A 27,110-nucleotide genomic window follows, 5' to 3' on the forward strand; every position below is an offset into this window, starting at 1 on the left:
TTAAAGCCTCTCGATTCAAACTACAACGTGTAGTCGAATTTACAACTACATTCAATTAGAAAGAGAAGTGCTCGGTTTCTCTTACATGACCTAAACATAACCCTCACTTGGATCAAGCCAACACCAGATGTTAGCTTAAAAGACAAACAACAACTCCTGTAGTCAGGCATATTGAAATTGACTCAAAGTACATTTGACTCGAAATTGTAACAAGGAAGAGAAATATTTGTCAGATAATTTATGGTGAATAAATGATACATATTTGTTCAAATATCAAACCTTATCACGTCATGATTTGGCCTTGTTACGGGACAAAATGCACTGTTATTCATATGAGACTGGTTGGTATCAAATCCCACTGGGATTAAGATACCCTATTATATTAATGCAAACTGCAGCATCTCTTTTTTCTCTTGATATAATACATAATCTGGCTCTGATAGAATTCCAACCCAATAAAGTGTTAAGGACCACATGGTGCAAAATGCATTAAATGAACATTCTTTGAACTAAAGAATGAATGGTAGATCCGTATATCCCATCTGGTTACTTGGGATGTTAAGGCTCAAAGGACTCTCACCTCCTTACCAGAAACACCTTTCTATGACTGATTAAAATTGGTGTGCACACCTAGCTATGGCCATTCACCTCACCTATTCCACCCACCGACTTTGCACGGCCTCTAGCATTAACTTTATTCCATACTTTCCCTAGAATGTCTTTCTTCTGTCAACCAGAAGGAAGTATACATTAGACTCTATAGCAGAGTAACATGTACCATTTGTAAACAAGCAGCAGACAGCAAAATTGCCAAAATGTGTGCACTTCGTTGAAGGCAATAGACATCTACTCTTTTTAGGGTGGTGAGCCCTTCAATAATCTTAGACTACGTATAAGAGGTTTTCAAAGCCATAAGGAATTGTGGCCTTTTTCTCTCCTACAGAGCACTAAACTATGCCACCCTCTGAACAAAAAAATGCATAGCACACCTACTGAAAGCGTCAACTGCCTTATTTAAGGCACACCATTGTACACAGACTAGCCAAGTTCACCTAAAAATGCTATAGTAGCAGAGGCAGAGTGGGATCATGGTCTGCCTCGTGTGATGCTAATATGTAACTCTCCATGGCATCGCTGTCCATTTCAGAAATACTTAAGGTCGTTAAAGGGATGTGGCGTCAGGTGTGGCATATGAGAGACCCCTTGGAGTTCAAGGAGATCTGGGAAGTCTATGTACAACCTATCAACTGACATATCTAAAGGGAGGAGGCATGGACTGGCGTGGCGTAGTGTGTAAACTCGGTGTGCGCAAGACATGCAATGCAGACACAAGGGCTGTCTCGGCTCTGCTGCGGTTTCACAACGCTTAGAACTAACTGAGACACCCAGCCATTCATAAACAGGCGGCGCTGGAGGCTCCCTGCGCCGGGGGAGGCCCCTCTGCGGTGCCACCCAGGGCCAGGGGCGGACACGGGGAGGGAGGAAGGGGAGGGAGGAAGGAAAGAAGCCGAATTTACCTACGGAATCAATCTCCAGGAGGCGCTGCAGGTCACTGATGCTGTTGATTTCGCTGTGAGCCAGCCTCTCGATCAGCTCCTGTGGGATCTCGGCTTCCTTTATACAAACATAGATAATAAAAGAAAGTGCTCAGTCACAGCCCGGACATGCCCTTCCTGCCTACACGAGGCTAATCCCTTCGCTGAGGCACTGGCTGTAGATCTCCCAGAGTGGACATTATTATCAGTTTTGGGGTGCAAGCAAACCAAGCTGGCCTAATCTGTGCGGGCATCAAGGTGTGTAAATCTAAAGCCTGCTGGGCCAATCACGAGGGGCATTATTGAGCAGATCATGAGGCTGAAAGAGCTGCACACACATACACGGGTAATTGTAGCTCTCCCACACGCTAATCTCCAGGCTGGCTTCAATTTCCCTTCATGTGACCGCAGAAGTTTGGCCTTCCAAGGCACTTCATAGCCCATTAAAAAAAGCATACATATATTACACAGCCATCGAATATAAAAAGGCTCAGACCTCTTTAGTTAAAGGTACCCCGGGCGCCTAAACCTGCCCCCCTCCTCCCCCAAAGGGCAGTCTGGGCCTGGGGGAGATTACAGAGCCCGTCTAGAACTAGCATGCCTATAAAATTCCTCAGATGTGGTTTCAGGAATGAAATCATCGCCTGCTTCTAAAGCCTCAGAAATGCGCGATTAATGCATCCCAGGTTACTGACTATACCAACCTGCAGCCAGCGCCCCCACCTCCGTCCCGCCCTGGTGGTGTTACCATACCAGCGAGGCTCATCCAAATCTCCCGAGGGAGCTATTTCTTTGGACACTGTTCTGTCTACAGTAATCAAAGTGAAAACAGCATAACGCCCTTCTCCTACTGGGCCAAGGATGTAAAAAACATTTTGTAACAATTCACTGTATCCCAGGAGCGAAATTATCCTAAATAAAATTGCCCTGATTAATGAAACAGCCCCTTAATTGCACGATAACAGGCTTCCTGTGTAACAGTTTATATACACAGCGCCCAGTTTAACAGAAAACCTGCAAATGCACTTTGCTATGTTCCACAATCAAGTTTCGGAAAAATTACAATACGTAACTTTTTAGAGGGCGTAAAAACACAGCAAGCAGCCAGACTGCAATTCCAGATTTGAAATCCCACGAGTAACAAACGCCGTGAACGCAATTGGAAAGTGCGCTTATAATACATTGTGCAGGCTTTGTGGGGGCAGCAGGCAGTTTCCATTGCAGCAAACCTTCCAGGGCTGCTGCAGCATGACCGTGCGGGAATCCGGCCTGACACCTACCTGGGGGAAAGCAAAGGGCAGGTGGCACACGCAGATCAGCAAAATCCAAGCCCAGGTCCTCATCGCGTTGGGCTGCACTTTTTGCTGCAGGGGAAGGCAGGCTCTGGGCGGGGGAGCTGGCAGCAGGCTCCGGGGGCTGGGGAATGCAGTACCATCCCTCGGGGAGAGGCGCTGGGGTCGGGTTGCAGCTAGTGGCCCGCTCGGAGGAGTACGCTGGCCGGCTTCCCTCCTCGCAGGCTCACACGCTCCTGCTCCCCTCGTTGCTCTTGGCTTCAGGAGCGCACCCGTCGGGGCTTCAGCATTTTTTGTTTAGATCAGACCAGGCTGAAACCTAAGGAGCCGAGCTAGAAGGCGGCCGAAACGCCCATCACCTGTCTAGGGGGCTGGGCGCCCCTCCAAAAGCATGCGGAAAAAACTCGAGGCAGTAGGATGTAGCGAGAAGTTTTCCCCACAAAAAAAATGCAGGTCAAATCCCTTTTCGTTGAATAGCTGGCGACGGTGAGAAGGACAAAAACGCGCCGGTGAAGGCAGCTACGCTCCTGGAGCGCTCCTGGGCGTGAAATCCTGGGCCAGGCGCCGGGTCCCCCCGCTGGAGGCTGCAGGTAAACTCCTGGGCTGGGAGCAGGTCCTCGCTCGCGAAACCCAATGGCCTGTTGTATGCAGAGTGAAATAATAATCCCGAGCAGAAGATTATAGCCTTGCCACCCTCCCCTCGCGCCTCCCTCCCTTCCGATCCTGGGCTGAGCAACAAACCACAAGCAGCGAAGTCCTGGAGTGGGCTGAGATTTCCTGCTGCAGTCAAGCAGTCCGCGACCCTGCCCAGCACTGCTCAGGAGCCTGGCATTGCAAGGTGGGCACGGGTGAAGTGGGAGATACTGCCGGCCAGCGAGGTAGGCATGGGCTAAAGAGGGGGTTCAAGCTAGACAGTGCGCGGTAACACGAGCTATACCCGGATTGAAGCGGCGGATCAGGACAGTTTGTGTCTCTGTACACCGAGGCAGTACTAGGGTAAAGGGACATATAAAGACACTGGGTGCCACTCCAAGCGAGAGGTTAAGAAGGCGCTCAAGCCATAGTGCCCAGGCATAACGAGGCGTGCGCGACGTAAAGAGGCAGATGGGAAAGACTGTGCCCCTGGTTTCGAATCAGTGTCCCCTACAGTATAAGGCAGGCATTGGGTGGAGGCAGATAGATAGTGCCCGTGCAAAGCTATGTAGGCGGGTGAAAGGGTCCACACTGCCTGTGACAGAATACGCAAGGCACAGGGCAAAGAGGTAGGTACTGTAGGAGAGGACCCCTAATAGGTCATCAGCGTAGGCACGTGGCAAACGAAATTTAGAGTCCCCTCTAGCAGAACAAGGCAGGAACAGGGTAAGGTGAAGGTTGGAGACAGGACCCTGTAGCAGAATAAGGTGCACACAGTGTGAAGTTAAGGTAAGAGTTCCCTCTAGCTGAACAAGGTAGAAATTGGGGAACGTGAAGGGTAGATAGAGGGCTCTCTAGCCGAGCAAGGTATGTCTGGGGTAAAGGGAAGGTTTTGGAGAGGCCCTCTGGCAGAACAATCTATGTACGGGGGAAGGTTAAGGTTAGCGAGAGGACCCTATATCAAAACAAGGTAGGTAAAGGGGAGGTTATAGAGAAAGGAACCTCTAGCAGAAAAAAAGTAGATAAACAATCCAGTGAAGGTTAGAGAGAAGACCCTCTAGAAGAACAAGGAAGGTAAAGGTAAAGAGAAGATTAGAGAGAGGACCCCTAGCAGAACAAGGTACACACAGGGTGTAGTTAAAATCGGAGTTACTTCTCGCAGAGCAAGGAACACACTGGGTAATGCAAACGTTAGAGAGTTCCCTCTAGCAGAACAAGGATGGTATGGGTAAAGAGAAGGTTAGAGAGAGGACCATCTAGCGGAACAACGTAGGAGCAGGGTAAAGTGAAGGTTAGGGAGAAGACCCTCTAGCAGAACAAGGTACACACAGGGTGTAGTTAAGGACAGAGTTCCCTCTAGCAAAGCAGGGAACACACAGAGTAAAGTGAAGGTTAGAGAGTTCCCTATAACAGAACAAGGAAAGCACTGGGTAAGGTGAAGGTTTGAGGGTTCCCTCTAGCAGAACAAGGAAAGCACTGGGTAAAGTGAAGGTTTGAGGGTTCACTCTAGCAGAACTAGGAACACACTGGGTAAAGAGAAGGTTGGAGAGTGGGATCTCTAGCAGAACAAGGTAAGTTTGGGAAGGGGGAAAGTTAGGGAGAAGCCCTCTATCAGAACAAGGTAGGTACGGTGTAAACTAATGGATAGAGAGAGGGCCCTCTGGCAGAAAAGGGCATACATGTGGTAAAGGTTCGAGAGAAGCACCCTAGCAGAACAAGTAGATAGGGGGTAAATGAAAAGTTAGGGAGAGGGCCTCTAGCAAAACAGGGAAGCTACTGGTAAAGGTAGGATTAGAGAGGCTCGCTTCCAAACAAGTGAGGCACAGGGTAAAGCGAAGGTTACAGACACCCTCCCTTGCAGAACAAGGTAGGTACGGAGTAAAGGTGAGGTTAGACTGGGGTCCCCTACAAGAACAAATTTGGAAAGGGGTAAAGTGAAGGCTGGAGAGAAGGCCCTCTAGCAGAACGCTTCCGCACTGGGTTAAAGGGAAGGATAGAGAGAGGACCAATAGCAGAACAAGTACATACAGGCTAAAGCGAAGGTTAGAGAGAGGGCCTTCTAGCAGAACAAGGTAGCTGTGGAGTAAAGGGAAGGTTAGCGAGTGGGGCCTTTAGCAGTACAAGGTGGCTGTGGGATAAAGGACACACAGCAGAACAAGTAGATAGGGGTAAAGGAAAAATCAGAGAGAAGGCCTTCTAGCAGACCAACTTACACATGGGGTAAAGGGATGGTCAGAGAGAGGTCACTAACAGATCAAGGTAGCTACGGTGTAAAGGGAATGTTGGGCCGTCTAGCATATGGTCAGCGAGAACCCCCCCTCCACATACACCAAAAACAAGTAGGTATGCAGGAAAGGGATGTTTAGAGAGGGCCCTCGTGCATAATAAGATAGGTTTGGGGAAAAGTGAATGTTAGAGAGAAGGCCCAACAGAACAAGTAGTTAGGGGGTAAAGGCAAACTTTGAGAGAGGGCTACAGGTAAAGTAAAGTTTAGAATATGGGCTTTCTAGCAGAATGAGGTAAGCAAGGGGTAAAGAAGAGTAAGATCCAAAGTGCTCATGGCATAGCACGATAAGAAAGACCTAAAAACGGTAGCAGGGGTGGAGCAAGATGGTGCACCTGCAAAACTGGGTAAGTGGTAAAGATGAAACGCGATCCATAGAGTTCCTGGCAAAGCAATGTAGCCCAGACATGGAGTTAAATGAGGGTTAGAGCCGAAGGGCGTTCTTAGCAAAGTAAAAAGTGGGTGAAGAGAGGGTTGGTGGTTTGAGCCAGAAATGTCCGACTGAACAAGATTAGTACGGTGTAGAATGGGATAAAATAACGAGGGGCTTTAGGTGTCGTGCTCCCCAAAGAAAGTCGGACGAGAAGTAACCACGACAGAAAGATGGGCAGGTGGCAGTGAGTGTCTTCACCCAATGCCTCGGGCGAAGAGCTGGACAAAAAATAATGATGGATGCTATACGCAGTCCACCCCCGACACTGGCAGTAGATCGGCGACATTAAGAATGAGAAATCGTTTCATGCTCCTGACAAAAGGTGGGCAAAGTATAACTGAAAGGTAATGACAATTGGCTATGTACGCAGTGTCCCTAGCAGATGGGCTATGTAATGAGATGTTAGCTCTTGTGGTGGCAGAGGGAAGTACAGACTAAATAGGAGGTAGGTCACCAATTACAGAGATAGCAACACGTCTACAAGACAGCAGGCTGACGAATATTTCACAGGCGCGGCAGGGGGGCGTTTCAGCTCTAGGGGTTCTTTAAAATCCTGCACTGTGAGTCAATAATGCGAGGTAGGGAAAGCTTGGTGGTGCAGCAGTTCAAGGGTAATGTGCAGCCAGACGCCCCTGCAGACAAGGTAAAGAAGGTTCACATGGTAGTAGCCGCGGGAGCTCTGAAAACCTGTGCCACCGGCAGACACCACATACCGAGTGCAAAGTACACAAAACAGCCATGTGGGTGGGGGTTTGACCACTGACGTAGCGAGGGAGTCATGTGTCCTGTGAAAACATGGGACGTCTACCCCATTCTTCTGTTTGGATAATGAAATACAACGGTAATCAATGTTCTGTGTGCCCGGGTGCCACGGCACCTTTTGCACCATTGACTTGGTTGCATACTTGAGGAGGAAAAAACGAAATGCGTGGCTTCGACTTTCGGCTCATGTTCGCTAGTGTGGCCCAATGATTGGCTTCCCTTGCCTTATCTTCACTGAGATTAGTCACCGCAAGGAATATTCCGGAGTAAATACGACCCCTTTTCCCTCCTCTTGATTTACAAATGTAAGCGTCAGGCAGTCTCCCAATGTCCTGGGACAATGTTTTCCACCAGCAGTCAGTCAGATCTGGGCGGGAAAGGGTTAACCCCAATCTGGGGTGACACACTAGGAGGCCATGTAATAAAGCACGGAACCAACTGCCCATGCAGTGGTCGTTGGTTCCGAAGCATGGTCAGGAGGTAGATGCTAAATGTATAGGTGACCTGCTGCCAGCAACCAAGCAAGCAGCCTAGTTATTGGAGGAAATTCTCTAGAGTGGTATAAAGCCTTTCCTACAAAGTTGGCAGAGGGCAGGGTAGACTTGAGTCTAGTCAACCACCAGGGTTTCGGCATAAAAACGGGCAGAACATGAATTTAATGAACGTTGTCCCACTACACATGGGGAGGGGCACAACGATTGGTAGGGGGGAAGCATTTAAGTGTACAACCTGATCTGAAATGCATCTCCTCCTACAAAAGTTGTAGCGCCATCCGAGGTGGGTTCACTCCAAATGACTGTCGAGCTACTTCTTTGCCCTTCCGAAGCCACAGGTTCTTCACCATGTTCTGCTCACTGACATTTTCCCTAGAAGGCTTGCAAGGAGGGAAGGTTTACGCTAGTGCTCCTGCGTAGAAACTAGCCCAGTGCCGCAGGATCCACCTCTCCTTATGCAAGACAAGAATACTTATACTTAATAAAAAATATTCATTTGTGTGCATTGCCAGCATCCGATTGTTTACCGCCACAACATGCCACAGACGCAGCGTATCCTAAAAGGGGTGGGCAGAGGCGTTGCCTCCCCACGCCAGGTCTGTTAGCACGTCTCCAACATTGCGCCACATCGCAGACTATCGGCTTTGGGCTGTACGTGTCATCGTGAGTAGAAGATATAACAAACGGCGACCTTCGATATTGTATACCACCTCGTGAATTCAAAACGGGTAATGGGTTACGGTCACGTCTGCATCTTTGCTCTTTTACTGTGTTTTCCTATTTAGTCACATGTGAGTTGATACTTGCCTTTGATGTGTGGCGAATGTCCTCATTTTGCTGAAAAGATATTTTGTTCCTAAAACAAAAATTACTAGTATGCACTCCATTTAACACTTGCATTGGAATGTGTGTCTCACGTTTTACTAATGTGACACAAAACGACCCGGGGAGGGGGTGGGACAGAGAGCACCGTTCGTTATGAATGCAGCATAGTGCACAGATATATCTCTCATGCCTACAGCGCTCGGTGCAGGTGTTCTTGTAGCCTCGGTGGTGGCGGCCCATGCACACCACGAGAGGCCGATGGCCTGGCGACGGCCACCCTCTGAAAACCCTGCGGTCCGCTGTCGTGTTTCTAAAGAAGGCTGGCTGCACTCGACGCGGTCAGAGACACCTTCCGGGGCAGATTGCACTGGCACCCGACGCCTCGCAAGCGCCCTCGGGTTTAAGTGCGCAGCTGGCCCGGAGGTCCTTCCCTCCGGCCTGACAGAACAGGTGGACACTCCTCAATGGGCGGGGCTTCTAGCGCGAACTGCCGGTGTACGGCTACCGAGGGGCGGAGCAGCGGGACGCACACAGCGGGTCTGGTTGTCTGCCCGAGCCGGTTCACGCAGAGTTGCGGACGCAGGGACTGTAGGCTACCATCCCACTGACGATGGGAGTGTCACCTCCATGACGGGGAATGGGTACACCGATGGCCCGAGGAATGTTCACGCACCACAGTCCCGAGCCGCGTACGGACGCCGAAGAACACCCCTGGTGCACCAGTGACCGGGTCTCTGCTCGTCATGCGTTTATACACCGGGTGATACCATTCACAATGCAGTTGTAGGGAGATAAGTTGCCGAGCGCAGCGGTTAAAGGGCGCACGAGCCAATTAAACTGTCGCGACCCAGGCCTCACAGTTCGGATTCAATCTACAGGTGGCGCAGCAGCATCTGGAGGGCCAATCAGGCCCGCTTCGCCATTTGGTGCGTCTCCCCTTTCCTGCGTGCGAGCGTCCTCTTCAGGCGCCAGCTGAGAAGCGGCGATAAATCGTCCGTTGTAAAGAGGGGAAAAGTGCTGTTCCGTTGTAGCTTCTGAAACCCTCGCGAGGTAATTTATCTGTTGTTTAGATTTTTTTTTATTTTTTTAATTTTCGGGCTTTCACCTATTCTTTTTTAACACAAGCAGAACATGCCTCATTTGCGTTGATTGAATAGTGAGCTCTCAACGCAAGTTGCGGCCACCACAGAAAACGCCTCCCAAGGAGAGAAAGAATGGTTCGGTTCAACCAAAACATAGCCTTTTATTTGCTTAGTATAGGCAAGAAATGAAAACCTTAGTTAAGTAGACGGTTATGAGAATAAATGACAGAAGATTGGTAAACAGCTCAAAGATTTAACAAGCAACACAGTAATTGTCTCCACTTTTCCATTACAGTGCAACTCTCTAGAATGCATTGTGTCAGGAGGCTCTTTTCACTTATACACCACCCATGCCCTCCACCAAGGGTATCATGGTGATTATTTGCAAGCATACATTAGTGACACATTCCCTTTCCAGCTCATGGAGTGATGGGCACTACCCGCAGTTCCATGTTAACCCATACACCAGGGTATCGAATAGCGCCCGTCCCTGCCAGAGTACTTGCCGCGAGGTGGAGCCCCCTAAAATAGTCAACCTTAGGCATCACAGGTAGGGGTGAAAGGTCCAGGAGCACCAGCATGACAGGAACCCCCCCCTTGCCTGCCCAGTGCCCAGACAAATCAATTCAATGCTGAGGAGGTCAGTCTAGGAAATCAGTCCAAATGTTTGGGTAGTCATCTTTTTGTGCTGCTAAAAATTCTGCCACAGGGTGGAGAGGTCATCGGGAAGCTCCCTCTCCCCCTGCCGCCAATGGCAGGGCTTCAATAATGGCCACTGAGATTGTGTAAATAAAGAGCTTGTGGCTCCAGGGCGACACAAACCCCATCCTTATTGAACAGCTTCGCCCTGAAAAGCTCATTGAGATTGCGATGGATTGTGCCCATAGAGGAGCCTGCCAGAATCTTTCACTGAGTGGTTGAGCTTCTTCACAGAGTCATAGCTCTTGTGGGTGCTCCCCCATGCAAACCAACTAGGTATCACCTCCAACCACAGAATCGTGGCTCCTGGGAGCCTCTTTCTCACCTTGGGGAAAAGCACAATGCTTCCCACACGTGCCCCCTTCCCAAGGGCACCATATTGTTGCCCCCCAGCATAGATGACCAGAATATAGGCTTGCCGAATCAATCTATGGGGGTAACCTCTAGTGATAAACTTGGCTTTCATTTCAACAGCTTTACAATCATATTCATGTAAATTAGTGCAATTTCTTCGCAGCTAAAGACATTGACCAAAACGATTACTTAGTTTTTGTACCCTGGGATGAAAGGTATTTAAATGAAGTAAAGTATTCCATGCTGTTGGTTTCACATAGAGATCCACTTCCAGTTGGTGATTATTCTCTCTAATTAGTATATCCAAAAATTCGACCCACCTTTGACTGACGTGAGCTGTAAACTTCACATTAGCATCACATAAAGTACTCCAGCTGAGAAACACCTGCAGCTGTTCAGTCTCACTAATCCATATAAAAAAGATATTGTTAATATCGAGTCCAACGAGTAACAGACTCAAAAAAGGAGCCACTTCATAGTATATATATCTATGCTCAAACTTAGCCGTGTAGATATTCGATACTGTGGGGGCACAAGATGCCCGCATGCTGACTCCTTTAATTTGTTTACGGAGTTGGCCATTAAATTCATATGTATTTTCTTCAAGCTCAATATTGAGACAGTCCAAGATTAAAGTTTTAGGACCTTCAAAAAAATACTGTTACATAGACCAATCTCCAGCTTCAATCGCTTCCTTTTGAGGGATATTGCTTTAAAGGGCTTCAATATCAAGAGTCACTAGAGTTTGTCTGATAGAATTGAAAGGCAGACCATCTATCTTGTTGGTGATTTCTCTCATGCCCTGTATGTAGGAAGGAGTCTTACAAAGGATCTCGGAATCGAATCAACATACTTAGGCAAATGTTCGGTGAGAGCACCAATGGTGGTAACTATAGGGCGATATGGGGGATCAAACTCTTTTTGTTTATAATAATTTACTTATGATTACATGCCCTCCACCAAGGGCATCAGAGAGATTAGTGACGACTTCCCCTCTATCTCACGGAGGGATGGCCAATACCCGTAGTTCATATCAGCACATAAACCAGGGCATTGCATAGCGCTCTGTCCCTGCCAGAGTACCTGCCACCAGGTAGAGTCCCTTAAAATAGACAACCTTAGGCATCACAAGGTAGGGCAATACGGTCCAGGACCACCAGCAGGTCAATCCCTCCCTGCTGCCTGCCCAGTGCCCAGACAAATCAGTTCCATGCTGACGGGTCAGACTAGGAAACCAGTCAAAATGTTTAGGTAGCCCCCTTTTTCTGCGAAGAGTTCACTGGCAAGCTCGCTCTCCCCCTGCTGCCACTGGAGGGCTTCAGTAATGGCCCCTGAGATACAGGGAGTGCAGAATTATTAGGCAAGTTGTATTTTTGAGGATTAATTTTATTATTGAACAACAACCATGTTCTCAATGAACCCAAAAAACTCATTAATATCAAAGCTGAATATTTTTGGAAGTAGTTTTTAGTTTGTTTTTAGTTTTAGCTATGTTAGGGGGATATCTGTGTGTGCAGGTGACTATTACTGTGCATAATTATTAGGCAACTTAACAAAAAAAAAATATATACCCATTTCAATTATTTATTATTACCAGTGAAACCAATATAACATCTCAACATTCACAAATATACATTTCTGACATTCAAAAACAAAACAAAAACAAATCAGTGACCAATATAGCCACCTTTCTTTGCAAGGACACTCAAAAGCCTGCCATCCATGGATGCTGTCAGTGTTTTGATCTGTTCACCATCAACATTGCGTGCAGCAGCAACCACAGCCTCCCAGACACTGTTCAGAGAGGTGTACTGTTTTCCCTCCTTGTAAATCTCACATTTGATGATGGACCACAGGTTCTCAATGGGGTTCAGATCAGGTGAACAAGGAGGCCATGTCATTAGATTTCCTTCTTTTATACCCTTTCTTGCCAGCCACGCTGTGGAGTACTTGGACGCGTGTGATGGAGCATTGTCCTGCATGAAAATCATGTTTTTCTTGAAGGATGCAGACTTCTTCCTGTACCACTGCTTGAAGAAGGTGTCTTCCAGGAACTGGCAGTAGGACTGGGAGTTGAGCTTGACTCCATCCTCAACCCGAAAAGGCCCCACAAGCTCATCTTTGATGATACCAGCCCAAACCAGTACTCCACCTCCACCTTGCTGGCGTCTGAGTCGGACTGGAGCTCTCTGCCCTTTACCAATCCAGCCACGGGCCCATCCATCTGGCCCATCAAGACTCACTCTCATTTCATCAGTCCATAAAACCTTAGAAAAATCAGTCTTGAGATATTTCGTGGCCCAGTCTTGACGTTTCAGCTTGTGTGTCTTGTTCAGTGGTGGTCGTCTTTCAGCCTTTCTTACCTTGGCCATGTCTCTGAGTATTGCACACCTTGTGCTTTTGGGCACTCCAGTGATGTTGCAGCTCTGAAATATGGCCAAACTGGTGGCAAGTGGCATCGTGGCAGCTGCACGCTTGACTTTTCTCAGTTCATGGGCAGTTATTTTGCGCCTTGGTTTTTCCACACGCTTCTTGCGACCCTGTTGACTATTTTGAATGAAACGCTTGATTGTTCGATGATCACGCTTCAGAAGCTTTGCAATTTTAACTGTGCTGCATCCCTCTGCAAGATATCTCACTATTTTTGACTTTTCTGAGCCTGTCAAGTCCTTCTTTTGACCCATTTTGCCAAAGGAAAGGAAGTTGCCTAATAATTATGCACACCTGATAAAGGGTGTTGATGTCATTAGACCACACCCCTTCTCATTACAGAGATGCACATCACCTAATATGCTTAATTGGTAGTAGGCTTTCGAGCCTATACAGCTTGGAGTAAGACAACATGCATAAAGAGGATGATGTGGTCAAAATACTCATTTGCCTAATAATTCTGCACTCCCTGTAGTGTGAATGAAGAGCTTGTGGCCCCTTGTTAACAAATAAACCCCATTCTTATGGAACAGCTCCGCCCTGAAGAGCAGAATGAGATTGTGATGGATCATGCCCAGAAATGTTTTCAGGGAGTGGTTGAGCTTCTTCACGGAGTCATAGCTCTTGTGGGTGCTCCCCCATCCAAACTGACCTAGGTATGACCTTCGCCCACAGAATCGTGGCTCCTGGGAGCTTCATTCACACCATAGACAGCACCAAGAACAATGCTTCCCACACGCACCGCCTTCCCAAGGGGACCATATTGTTGCCCCCAGGATAGATGACCAGAATATCATCAATAGTGCCGTCAACATGTGTCCAAAACGTTTCTTCAATGAGTCCCTCAATACCCACACAATGATGCTTTATTCCTGCAGCTTGCTGAGCACTCTCCATCCCGCAAAACTGCTAATCTGCTCAGAGACGAAGGAATGACCAAATTAGCAAACATTTACCAGCCTTCGATTGGAAGCTGCAGGAAAAGACATGAGACAACTATTATCTTTTTAAGCTCCATAGTTTGCCAGTTTTGCACAGGCCCCCTTAGGCAAAATGAGCCTGACGTACTGCTCAGTTCATGCTGACTTTCATCTGTCTACATCTTTAATGACTTCGGGAGTCAAACCCAATGCTGCTGCTGTAGTGGCTGACGCAATTTGGAACAAGTAAGAACTGAAGTGTTCTGTCTCATCCCCCAAAAAGGCCAATACGCATTTGCATACCTGGGCAAATGGGAATCACATGTGTGGGACACCATCCATTTGTATCAACAAATTGAAGTGCCTGCTTTGGAACTGGCAGCAGAGATTCCTGCATTAGGGCCGCCGGGCAGTAGGCAGTGGCCAAAGCTGCAAAGAGATGCACCAAACACACCATTTCCCACTGGATTTGTTTTCAGCATCTTTATTAGTAGCCTGAGGAGGCCACCCAACAATATTATGTCAGAGATCCGAATCCCCACACCTTGATCCTCCTTGGACGCCACAACCAGCTCTGAGATCACCAAAAAAAGAGAGGGTTGGCCAGGCCAAGTAGGCCAAATAGTCATGTTTCATAACGAGATGAGCAGACACCAGGCAGTAGGTCAAGATACACGAAACCCTGAATGGACCTGCCAGCCTCCAGGCCCGCACTTTCTTCTGTATTTTTTCCCTGATCATCTCCGGATGCCCTGCAACTGACTGTTGATTCCTAGGTGGGGCTGGGGCTAGTGGGGGTTTTGATGGGATGTGGAAACCATCCCTAAAGCCCAAGTACAGCAGGTGTAATTCATGGTTATGTTCTTACTTTCCCAGTAGGTGTGCCAATAGGTGCAAGCGGATAGATGAAGGGGGCTTGGCTAAGGCAGGGAGAGTGTTAATGGCTTATGGGGGCGGACTGCTACTTTGGCCTCCCATGTTTTCTGAAGCACTTGGTCTCAGGGAGCCACAGAATGAGCATGTTATGTAGCCATTTTAGCTGTAGTTTCATACATGTTATTTTAGCGAACTAGGCCTGCCGCTGTGCACTTTAACCTAGATCTGTTTTATTCTAGCTTCATTATATTATTTTAACAATAGTCACATTTGCGGTTTTGTTCTATTTTCTCTATCTAGCTGTTCTTCACCTAGGTCAGCACTACGTTCTTAAACAAGACATTTCTTTCACTCTTGTGCTTTTCTCAAGGCTGGAGTAGGATAGGTTCCCAGCAAAAGTGGTACGCTTTGTCTCCAATGTTCACAGAAACATACACACACTTACGTGGGGATCCTTTCTTAGAGCATCAGCTGTTTTATTATGAAAACACTACATTGACCCACGTACATTAGAGAGAGATTCCAGCCAGATGACCCCGACTGTATGCTGATTGCTTTACTGCAGCTGCTTATGTAGACTACAGGCCTCTTGCTCAGGTATGAGGGATGATGTCTTCCCAGGGGAACCTGAAGGGCAGAAATAGAGCTCAACATGCCGTGCTCTAACATAGTCTAGGTAGGAACTATTCTTAAAAACCGTAGTGACAACATGGTAGCGATATTTTTGTGTTTTACTCTCCTTTTCACAATTTTAATCCTGTGATACTTCATCATCCTAGTTATTGCAATACATGCTGTATTATCTAAGATGCAGTTGCTTCCATAAAACTTTATTGAACCTTTCTCTGCCTCTGATTGTCTTTGCATACATGAGACTAATGTAACTGAGAGAAACGGACAGGATCTGAGTGACCACGATTTCCCTGAGGAGTCATTTGTGTCATGCGCCGGTTTGCCCAATCATCCCTGCTCTTGGGTAGAGATGAGACATTGCTAGTTAGCCAGAAGAAAACCCAGATTAGGCCGACAGGTGCCACCTGATGTGGGTTCTGACTCAGCCCCCCGCAATACAAGTGATTCTGCCGCCCGAATCCAGTAGTCTCATTAGGATAATGAGAACCTACGTGACATGGCACTGCCAACGTTTGGTCAGGCACTAATTTTCGGGTCCTCCTGAGTATCTCTGTCTCACTACATGCAAAGACACCTCAGTACTATATACGGAGACGTCCGTAGTATTAAGGATTTTTCCTCCTCAGCTAAGTAGGGACTACCTAACGAACGCTGTAGGTCGTTCAAGCTTGAACTCTAAAAGGATAATCCCCATTTGGTGTACTTATCTCTGAACAAAATTTACCATTCATCATGGCGAACTCGCAACGGGTAGCAATTGCAGTCAATATGCGACCACCCCTTTCTGCACATCTATTGGCACTTGGCCTAAAGGCCCAGGGGCCAGGGGGGTCCTGTTACATTTGTTGTTGAGGCTCATCCAGCCTATAGAACAGGAATTTTCTATTCTTGGGTCGCATTTCCAGCAACTGATGGGAACATAAATACATTTAATTGCTATACACCTGCAAACATACCTGCACAATACAGAGCATATGCATATCTAGAAATACCTCTATCTTATCAAGAACATATTAATTGGCTTGATGCGCCGTACCACATACAGTCCTACATGTTAGGTCCTCAAAGTAATGATGGTCCTACCTGGCCTTTATTGGCCACATATACACCGCACCCTGATGCAGCAACCTTGACAGTAGCTGAAATCCGCCACTTATATACTGAGCTTACAGAAATATAGAGATGGTTAGAAGAGTTTGTAATGGAAACATTAAATATAAACCCAGCAGGTGCTGCCCAGGCGCAACCACATGCAGTAACGCCAGGTATTAATCCTGCGACTACATTTGATTATGGGTACCCGTAGAATGAGAGGAGAATGAGAGGAGATTCTGTTTTGGTTAGCTCAAAAAATAAATGCACTGGAAGCAGTATTTCCCCTTAATGGACCTCAGGATAAGCATAGAATATTAACTGTGTGCTTGCCATTTGGGATGGTTCCCACAGTAGATAACTGCAATACTTGGGACACAGTATTTTCCACGCTCTATACTACTGCACACAGTACACCAACACTTGCCATTCTACCGGAGTGTTAAAACACATTCAAGATGAATACGGGGCTGTCCCGGCCCTAGAGTTGGGCATGTAACTTATGGTCAATTTTGCCACTGTATCTTCCATTATAGTGAGTAACCTTAAAGGGGAAGCAGTTGCACTAGCAGTGAGCATGCGACTCCGGGACGTTCCTCCACAGGATCAAGAACGTGAGCTGTCAAAGATTATCGCAGAGACCTTCTCTAGCATTGGTCAAGATAGTCTGGGGGCCAGACCACAAAACTACAGTTTCAGGGTAAATCTAATAAAGATTCTACCAAGCACGCTCCTGAGGGTTCTAAAAAACACGGGGATAAAAAAACAACAAACACCTAAAAAAAGAAAGGGGAGAATCTCCGCGTACGGAGACCACACAGAATAGATACATTCTCAGAAATAGGGATAATATTAAAACGCCTGACAGATATCAATATACTGAAACACACCAATCTCGTTCCTTTCAGGACTCACTGGAAAAATGACGTGTGAGAGGTGGGCGGTCAGAGCAGAGAACGGAATACGTGAAACCGAGACAGGAATCGCAACGCTCTACAGAAGTTTCTGTTAAAAAAGAAGAGAAACTTACCCAACAAAAACCCCAATTTAAAAAGAAGAAAGTGGCAGCAGTTGCTATTCGTCATGCCACTCAAGAAGAGGACTTGGTGAAGAACAAGACGTGGGCACCAGCTCTGCTAGACAGCGCAGCAGAGGTCACAATAGTTCGCCGGAATCTCCAAGATCATCTGGAGGTGAAAGCAACTGATGACTTCTTACAAGTTGAAACTGCGGACATGTGTGTCTCCACGCCTGACGGGGTATACAAAGTAACGTTACAGTTTGGAGACATTGACCGTACAATTGACGCAATCTTTTGGGACCGCGTCGTAAACATTTATGATATTCTACTGGCCAAAAAGGATTGGCCACCAGAATTTGTCCGTACTTGCCCTTATGGGGAAGAGGTTATCAAACCTTCTTTCTCGCCCCTTGTTCCTGATGAGCTCGCAGAATACTACGCTATTGATTGGACATTTTCACAGGCACCTGCGTTATATCACAACCACATAGGGTGGGATAAGGATTCCCCATATCATGTAATCCCAATCAAAAATCAACCCCAACCTCAACCACAATACCCAATAAAACATACTAAAGCACCAGTGAGGGAAATCCTCACAAATCTAGAGTACCAGGGTGTAATTGAATCCTGTGTCTCACAATGAATAATCCTTTATTCCCAATAGCTAAATCGGACCATTCTTACAGAATAGTCTAAGATTACAGACACTTAAACAGTCATACACGCACATATGCTATACAAAGCTCTCATAGCACAGCACTTTTGAACAACATAGTTCTCAAAAAATACAAAACAACACTGGACATTTCCAATGGTTTCTTCTGCCAAAATATAGCGCCTAAGAGTAGAGACGTAAAAAGTTTCAGCGCACTAAGCTCCCAGAAAAAAATATTTTCTTTACCACAGGGGTATAAGAACAGTCCAGGACTGTTCGCGGCTCGTGTAACTTCAATATTGCACGACATTGACCCTGAAGCATTGTCCTATGTAGATGACATCTACCTCATGGATGATGAATTACTGCAACATCTAAGAAGGGTAGCCCTCATCGTTGTGGGATTTGCTGAATTCGTCTATAAATTAAACTTCAAGAAAACAAAAATAGCGTTACTTAGCGTCCTGTTTCTGGGATACAAACTATCAAGTGAAGGAAGGAGCCTAGCGCCACAATTCTCAGAAAAATGCACACAGTTACAACCTCCAGACACCATTAAAAAACTCCAATCCCTATTGGGTTTTCAAAATTTTGACAGAACATACATTCCAGATTACGCATCACGCATAAACCCTTAATATGACTTAATATGTCCTGACTTTTCCAGTAAATTCTGGACAGTCGAACACACACATCCTCAGAGCTTTTCAAACAGATATGCTTGCAGCACAACACGTACACACAAGGGACAATAAAAAACCTCTGATCATCAGAGTAATTGCTGGTGCCATTTTGTTTCACCTGTGTAACATTCAATGAGGGTGAGACAGTCCTGATTGCATAGAAATCATATTTGTACTCTACAGCAGAACAACACTTTGCTTCCACTGAGAAAATTCGCACTGCGATTCAGATGGCTGTCATTAAAGAAAGACCACTGGCCCAGGGTTAAACGCATTATTGTTGTATCTGCAATTCCAGCACTTGAGGCTGTTACCAAAGCCAGCGTTCCAACCGCTAAAGCATTACATCCACGTTGGATCCAATGGGCAACGTCTCTGACAGCCACTGATGTAGACTATATTTTTGACCCAAAATGACAAACTGAAGAATTTTTGCAATATGAGCTAGAATACCCAATTCCAGCAAACACATTGCCTATAGATCAATATCAAAGAGTCATGTACACCGATGGCTCAGCACAACCTGATGCACAAAGCATCAATACTCCGCTGCTTGCGCAGTCGTAAGCAGCTATATGGAGGGTAATAAATTCTATCCACAACATACTTTCACACAAACCCTAGGGGATTCCACTGCACAGCTAGCAGAGCTAAAGGCTCCTGTTATGGCACTGAAAAATACGGATTCCGCACAGCTAACACTGATTGTGATTCATACTATTGCGTCCAGTCTTTCAATGAATATCTGCATTACTGGCGCTATACTGGGTTCAGAGATTCCAAAGGTGACACCATCAAACACAGACTTCTGTGGGGGAAAGAAGTGGATTGGAAGGAAACTCTACCAAATGTTCATGTTGTACCTACACTAGGATACCAGCACGTTGGAATACATGATGTTGGAAATTCACTGGTTGACGACGCACCCAAATCAGCAGTAGCTATGGCTTCTGTTGCTGAAGTAACTCGTTCTAGAACGAAACCGGACTATGACATATGGGCTGCCATAGAAGCCACCGCTGAAGGCACACCCTTACTAAAAGCAGTTCTTGCTAAATATTCCTACCAAATGGGAGGCTTCCTTGACGCAGAAGTAAAAATACCAGGCGTGGGAGTTCGAGTAATTCCCAATAAAGAACTAAGACCAGAGTTGATTGAAGCAGTTAATGAGAGGGTTGCCTCTGCCCATGCTGGTGTGGCGGGTACAATATCATTATTGCAAGCACGTTATTGGTGGCCAGGTCTATACAAACAGACCAAGCAATATGTCCTTTGTTGTGGTATCTTCAAACAAATTAAAGGGTCCACCGTCAAACGCCCACCGCAGACACTCCTAATTTCAAACAAACCATTACAGTGTGTGTACTTGGACCATTTTGGTCCCCTGACACCTGATAGTGTATTCAAATACATCTTAGTCACTGTTGACTCCTGCTCCAGATTTCTATGGGTGTGGCCACAATGCTCGGCTGACGTTTGGACTGTTATCAAAGATTTGCAAGTCTTGATCGGCACATATGCAGTTGCGGCTTTCCACTCGGACCAGGGCCCTTCTTTCACCTCAAGGACATTCAGGGACGCCATGGCTTCGTTAGGGGTCCAACTCCATTACTCGTCTCTATTTCATCCCGAGGGAAATAGTGCTATGGAGCGACGAAACCAAGATATAAAGCAATCCTTAACAGCCAGAGTATTATGTACGGTTCGTATTTAGCTCAGTCACCTGTATGGAGCACATAATAATTTGCATAAAAGGTCCCTTGGGGGGTGTCGTACTTCATACGAGTGCCTGCTTGGAACTCAAATGTATGTTCCATATCTTGATGGTCCTGGCGTGGAGGTGACAGAAACACCTTTTGACATAAATGAAAGTGTCACTGTCTTGAAGGAATCACAACAATTCTGTGACGACAACGCTTCTGCCAGTGCTGCCTCCATCGGAATTAAGGATGTACCAATAACATCTACCGGCTGGATTCCAGAGGTTGGGGATCTAGTACGTGTAAAAGTTGCTGCGAAAAAGAAGTTTGGCCCTTCTTACCATACACCGGTCACAGTCCTGGGAATACACAGTACCAGAAGTGTCATTATACCAGCGCTTCCTGGTTCTAAAGAAAACCGCTTTGTCTCCATCAACAGTGTCAAGTTACACCATGTGGCTGATCCTGCACACCAGACCGAGAGGAACAACCAGTAGTACCCGAATCCCTCTCACTACTGGTCAAGATGTCCCTCTACAAGTTTTGAGCAGCAATGCACCCACCCTTCCCCCAAGCTTGGAGAGGGTGGAAAATGATCTTGCATTAGTTCCACTAACATCTATTGCAACAAGCAACACAGAAGTTGCTGATCGATTTAATTCGACCTCTTCACAAACGGATGGCGTCATTTACAGTGAACCACCGCGGGAGAACCCCACCAGTGCTCCTCCTTCAAATACGGCTCCAGTTTTTGCACAGACTGCTTCTGGTTACTTTGCTGACATCAGTGACAACTTTTCGGACTCATTTGCCTCTTCTACAGCTGAACTGACAAAAACATGTAAGCTGATAAACTGGCTTAAAACAAATTACTTTATTTTTCCATGGAACTATCTGTGGCTTTCCTTGACTAAATTAGCTTTCCTCCTTTGGATTGGCTTTTTTATGACTTTCTTTCTATTAATACATGGTAATTACCTTCCTGAACGATCAACAGTTGAACTGGTGGATGAGTCCTACAAACTCATTTTTCTTCTCAAGGTCCGCAGAGACTTGTCTTTCGTGAACATTTCCGCTATACCAATTCCTGATGGGATAGTTTGGGATAAAGCCACATTTGATATATATGGTCCGACGGAGGTCATTCAAATACCATATGTGTTTAAACATTCTATGAATGATGTAATAATACCCAGAGTTGTTTCTGATGACTGGCGTGTGAAAACAGTTGATTCTATGATGACTAAGTTGCAGTATTTTACTGTATTTGAAAGTGAGGATGTTTATCAATTCAAAGAGAATTATGGTGACATGTTTTGCTATCATTATTACAGACACCATTTCATTCACAGAGCAAGTACCCCAAAGACTATTTTTAATTACACACAACGGGGACATTGTACGACTCCATCATAAGCGAGTTCTAAAACATATTCTGATAAATGTACATATTGTTCTGGGCACAATGTTAAAAATGCTGAGTCGTATTATTTCAAATTGCCATTTATGGAAAATGTACATATATTATTGACAGATACAAAATTCATTTATTCGGATTCCTTTGTTTTGCTGTTGGCTATACAAGGCCATGAATATTGGTTGAAATCGATTGACTTAAAAAGTGTGTGGAGAACAAACAAATGGCAAATAAGGGGAAAGGAAGCTTTATTCGGAGCATGCCTGATACCTGTTCAGATTATGTTTTCAAATGAAACTGTACAACCGACAAGTTTAGGCTTAGCAAAAAATATAGATTTGAATGTGCTGAGTATTCCTGCCCCTGCAACATTTTACAAATGGCAAAAGTATATAAATGCAACTGAAGATCAGCTCGATGAATGGGTCCTAAATGGCACATTTAGTGCTTCACTTTCACGTCCTGGTGGGTGGTTATTGTAGTCATTAGATACCAATGGGTGTCATAAACGTTTTCTAAACTCCACAGGGGTTTTAAAACAAGTAGGCCTGACCCTCGCTATGGGTCATCTGAACATGCGGTTATTGTAACAACATACAGTGTAGGGAAACTATGCCTGCAATGGTTGAAGAGTTTCTCACTAGATGCTGTTAAAGAACACCTCAGTCTCCTGTCTAATAACACTGACTTTCAGGATTTCCTGCTAGGCCCCAGAAGACAATACAGAGAGCACTTATATGCAGTCTATAATGAAATCTGGAAGCTTTCTCAACAAGAAGCTGCTGCCTGGTTAAGGCAAATATATCAGGAAAACTTACAGAAGGCATTAGCTGTTGTAGGTAATGGGATTTATACCCTGTCCGACCGGATACACCTTAAACAACATAGTTTCTTCTGCAATAGACATAATACTAAGTGACAGGTCCTTTTTCCACCATGGACAGAATCAACTAAGGTCTGTTATGCAGTTAGGTTGGACACAAAAAACACTGAAGGCAGGCTGCGTTCCCTGGCAGCACGTTAGCGCAAGGGACATATATTCCACATTTAATGTAACGCAACAACAACAACTAAGAAAGAAGTGACTTATATTAAATATTGAGAAATTAGAAAAATTGCCTTTTACTGTGGCTGAAATACCATCTGCTGAATGGTTAATGCACGGAGTCATTAATCTGCCCATTTCAACACTTCAATTCACATCCTTCTTAAAACACATTCCAGTGGACAGATATGAAGGGCTAGGAGATAGTTACATCCATGAGGTGTGGGAGCTACCCTTCTCGTACAAATGTACTAGTGGCATGAAAGAGGTCTTTCTTAGCCGTAGTGAATGCAAGCCTTCTGCCAGCCATTCGAAGGTTTGTAAACAGCTGTCCTTGCACGGGGAGTGTAACGCTTCGGCAGCAAACTTGGCTTGTTATCTGAAGGGAGTCCCAGTCCCCTTGTTAGACCTGTGTACTAGGTGCTCTCGAATGGCAGCTATGTCCTCCTCAATAGTGAGAGCTGTTGTGGGATGCGAGCCGGAATAGTTTTTCGTTTTGCTCTCTAAGATTGTTACATGCTGCGGGAATGTACTTTTTCCTCCTACACGGTAGAGGGAAGTCGCTGAGATTTGGCCCCATATTCCTACTTCAAATGTGAATTTTGACAAGTTGAGCAGACTGAAGGTTTTATTGTTTCAAAAACATGTGGCACTCACATCTGCACGCAAGACCTATGCGCTTCAAGTTGCGAGGTCATCAGAGGAGATACAGTCCCTTTTAAGTACTAAGTTTCCGAGACACCTTGGTGAACTCGTTGGACGAATATTTAATACATCCAGTACTACTGGAATCACAAATTTCTTTAAGGCTGTTGGTTCTGGTTTCACTCACACCTTCTGCTCTATATTTGGCTTAATACCTTCAGCCATCCACTCAATATTCTCCAGTATTTTCGGGGAATTTCCGATAACTTTGGCTATAATAGGTGGCATTTTGCTATTGCTACTTTTTCTGCGCAATAGCTGTCCTGCTGCAACAAGAAGGACTGAAAGCTCTCCCACCAGCGCAGCTGTGTCGTAAGTGCATGATGCAGTACTTTGGAGCATCACTCCTGGAGCAATTGGAATGTGACTGGTCTCTGTCATTCAGACCGGTTTTGCATTGTGTGCAGCCTGTGTTTCGGTGTCTCTGGTGCTCGTTTGAACATGCACTGCTTGCTTTCATTGGACGCTGATCTGTTGATGTTCTCGCTGAGGGCTCATTACCAGACATGCACATTGAGGGTGCGTTTGCTACGGGAAGCTATTTATGAGTTGCCCTTTGTGGATCATGCAGCTCTAAACTCACTGTTGGGCACACCACGGAATGCTGCTTCCTTGGCTGAAGCTCAGGCTATGGAACACGAATGCTCCTTGGTTTTCCTTGACGATGAACTTCCTAATTCACCACCTGCCGAAGTGGAAGATTTCCTGTCTTCAATTATCCCAGATTTAATGGGCAACTTCCAAAATGACTCTGACTTTTGAAATTCAGCTTTTTCTTGACGCCACAATTAACATTTTAAATTGTCCTTTTAATACATGCTCAAGTGTCTTTTAACTTGTCATTATTGATATTCCCATATATATGCCATAGGATGAATTTTAGTAGCTTTTATACATAATTAGGCTTTGAACCACCTTTGAACCGGCAAGGGGAGGGTGTTATGTAACTATTTTAGCCATAGATTTATACAGGTTATTTTTAGCAAACTAGGCCTGCCTATGTGCACTTTAACCTAGATATGTTTTATTCTAGCTTGGTTATATTATTTCAACAATAGCCACATTTGCGGTCTTGTTTTATTTTCTCTATCTAGCTGTTCTTCACCTAGGTCAGCACTACATTCTTAAACAAGACATTTCTTTCACTCTGTGCTTTTCTCAAGGCTGCAGTAAGATAGGTTCCTGGCAAAAGTGGCACACTTTCTCTCCAATGTTCACAGAAACATACACACTCTTACGTGGGGATCCTTTCTTGTAACATCAGTTGTTTTATTATAAAAACACTACTTTGACCCATGTACGTTAGAGGGAGATTCCAGCCAGATGGCCCCGACTATGCTGATTGCTGATTGCTTCGCACTTCGCTGCCACTGCTTATGTAGACTACAGGCCTCTTGCGCAGGTATGCGGGATGATGTCTTCCCAGGAGAACCTGAAGAGCAGAATTAGAGCTTAACATACTGTGCTCTAACTTAGTCTAGGTAGGAACTATTCTTAAAAACCGTAGTGACAACATGGTAGCGTTATTTTTGTGTTTTACTCTCCTTGTCATAATTGTAATCCTGCCATGCTTCATCGGTCTAGTTATTGCAACACATGCTTTACTATCTAAGATGCAGTTGCTTGAATAAAACCTTATTGAACCTTATTCTGCCTCTGGTTGTCCTTGCATATGTGAGACTAATGTAACTGAGAGAAACAGCCGGTATCTGAGTGACCACGATTTCCGTGAGGAGGTATTTGTGTCATGCGCCCGGTTGCCCAGTCATCCCTGCTCTTGGGTAGAGATGAGGCTCTGCTAGTTAGCTGAAAGAATACCCGGATTAGGCTGACAGGTGTCACCTGGGATGGGTTCAGACTCAGTCCCCAGCAATACAAGTGATTCTGCCGCCCAAATCCAGTAGTCTCATTAGGATAACGAGAACCTACGCGACAGGCACAGATGGTTGAACTTGCAGGCAGAGCCTCTAAGACATTCAGGGCTTGATTACGATTTTGTTGGATGGAATACTCAGTAACAAGTGTGAGACAATCTCTTTATTTGAATTCTATTAATTAAAACCTTACAAAAGAACAATAATTAAAATCCATGAAATTAAAAAAGGACAGTGATCCGACACCAAGCATTTATACCATTAACTTAGAGAACAAAGAACAACAATACTGTCTGAGAATTAGCCAATGCAGACCTTCCATAGGTGCTTCCTCAATATCTCGTTTAAAGTACAGCTTTGCAACTAACAAAAGATTCAGCACGCAGTTCCGCAAAGTTTGAAAGAGACACACAAGTGTCTTCATGTCATGCAGGTGGCTTTATCTTGAAGGTTCAGAGTGCCTGGAACGCTCTTGATGTTGGTAATAAGTAACTGTATGACAGCTGACACCCTACCCCACTTATGACCACCTAATCAGGAATACCTGTGGGGCCAAAGGTGACTTAAAGTGCAGATGTGCAACAGCTGTTTAAAGTGCATAGATGCAACCTAGCCAGGCCCATGACTTGACTAATGACCCCGTTCCCCCCAAAGACCTAGTTTAAGATGCACATGGCCAAAAAATGAAGAAAAGGACACATTTTAACAGATTAAACCATCACACAGCTATTCTCAAAACCAATGGACAGCGTTGTCATAAAAGTCTGGAATGCCAGGGCCAGGATAGCACAGCGTTTAAAGTTAAAATCTAATCCCCGGCTAGCAGCCTGGCCCAGAGAGTTATACTTATATTAATAGACTTTTCTAGAGAAAACCTAGGGGCCCGGATGGCCTGGAGATTTAGGCGGTCATTACAACATTGGCGGTAAAAGCCGCTTACCGCCGTGCAGAAGACCGCCAACACACCGCCGCAGCTGTGGAATTCCGCCACAGCTATTATGACCCACATTTCGGAATCCGCCAAAATTCAGACACCCACACAAGTCCGCCACACCAAAGGTCAGTGATAAACTGGCGAAAACAAAACCCCCACCGTCACGGCAACAGAAATACGCCCACACTATCACGACACACAAATCCACGCGGCGGTCTTTCAACCGCGGTATTCCATTGGCGGTACACACCGCCGCACTCAAAATACACACACTTACAAAACACAGCCACATTGGACAATTCGAAATACACACACCTGATACACATACACACACCACTCCCACACACCCATTACAATATAAAACACACACCCACATCACCCACAAACCCCCATGACAAAAAATTCCGAAAGAAGGCCAGAGAGAGATAGCACCAGCAAGAACAACAGCATCCACAGGCACACAACACCATCACCCACAGAACTTCCACGCACCTCACACAACACACCACTAGATATCAGCACACTTAACACCACACACTCCACCCCACACATCACCTACACTACCCCATGGCACGGCAAAGACACCACAGGTTCTCGGAGGAGGAGCTCAGGGTCATGGAGGAAATCGTCCGGGTAGAGCCACAGCTATTCGGAGCACAGGTGCAGCACACCTCCATTGCAAGGAAGATGGAGCTATGGCGAAGAATAGTGGACAGGGTCATCGCAGTG

General features: G+C 45.8%; 2 protein-coding genes across 5 annotated transcripts in view; one reads left to right on the plus strand and one right to left on the minus strand.

Moving 5' to 3' along the window:
• The window catches only part of PDGFA (platelet derived growth factor subunit A), a 70,969-nt gene extending 61,950 nt beyond the window's left edge, over window positions 1–9,019 (minus strand). Inside the window, exons 1-2 of one of the 3 annotated variants that reach the window (XM_069209837.1) lie at window positions 8,932–9,019; window positions 1,518–1,614 (exon numbers count right to left, since the gene is read on the minus strand). In XM_069209837.1, coding sequence (XP_069065938.1) covers window positions 1,518–1,614; window positions 8,932–9,003 — 169 coding nt within the window. In that variant the 5' untranslated portion in view covers window positions 9,004–9,019. Of the gene's footprint in view, window positions 1–1,517; window positions 1,615–2,815; window positions 3,592–8,931 lie in introns of those variants that run through there. The other 2 variants (XM_069209836.1, XM_069209838.1) reach the window with 2 other exon arrangements.
• On the plus strand, window positions 3,568–25,221 carry LOC138261150 (uncharacterized). 2 transcript variants are annotated; one of them, XM_069209834.1, is made up of 2 exons: window positions 3,568–3,705; window positions 17,253–25,221. In XM_069209834.1, exon 2 carries the CDS (start codon window positions 20,860–20,862, stop codon window positions 21,820–21,822), a length of 963 nt encoding a protein of 320 aa, XP_069065935.1. In that variant the 5' UTR covers window positions 3,568–3,705; window positions 17,253–20,859; the 3' UTR covers window positions 21,823–25,221. The 2 variants fall into 2 exon arrangements, with proteins under 2 accessions (XP_069065935.1, XP_069065936.1); XM_069209835.1 differs by lacking the exon at window positions 3,568–3,705 and adding an exon at window positions 8,764–9,308.
• Window positions 25,222–27,110: the final 1,889 nt, after the last annotated feature.

This window comes from Pleurodeles waltl, chromosome 10, assembly GCF_031143425.1.
Source record: "Pleurodeles waltl isolate 20211129_DDA chromosome 10, aPleWal1.hap1.20221129, whole genome shotgun sequence".
Taxonomy (NCBI): Eukaryota; Metazoa; Chordata; class Amphibia; order Caudata; family Salamandridae; genus Pleurodeles; species Pleurodeles waltl.

Coding starts and splice junctions, on each gene's coding strand:
- LOC138261150 (XM_069209834.1), top strand. CDS start 20,860: ATGTGGCTGATCCTGCACACCAGACCGAGAGGAACAACCAGTAGTACC.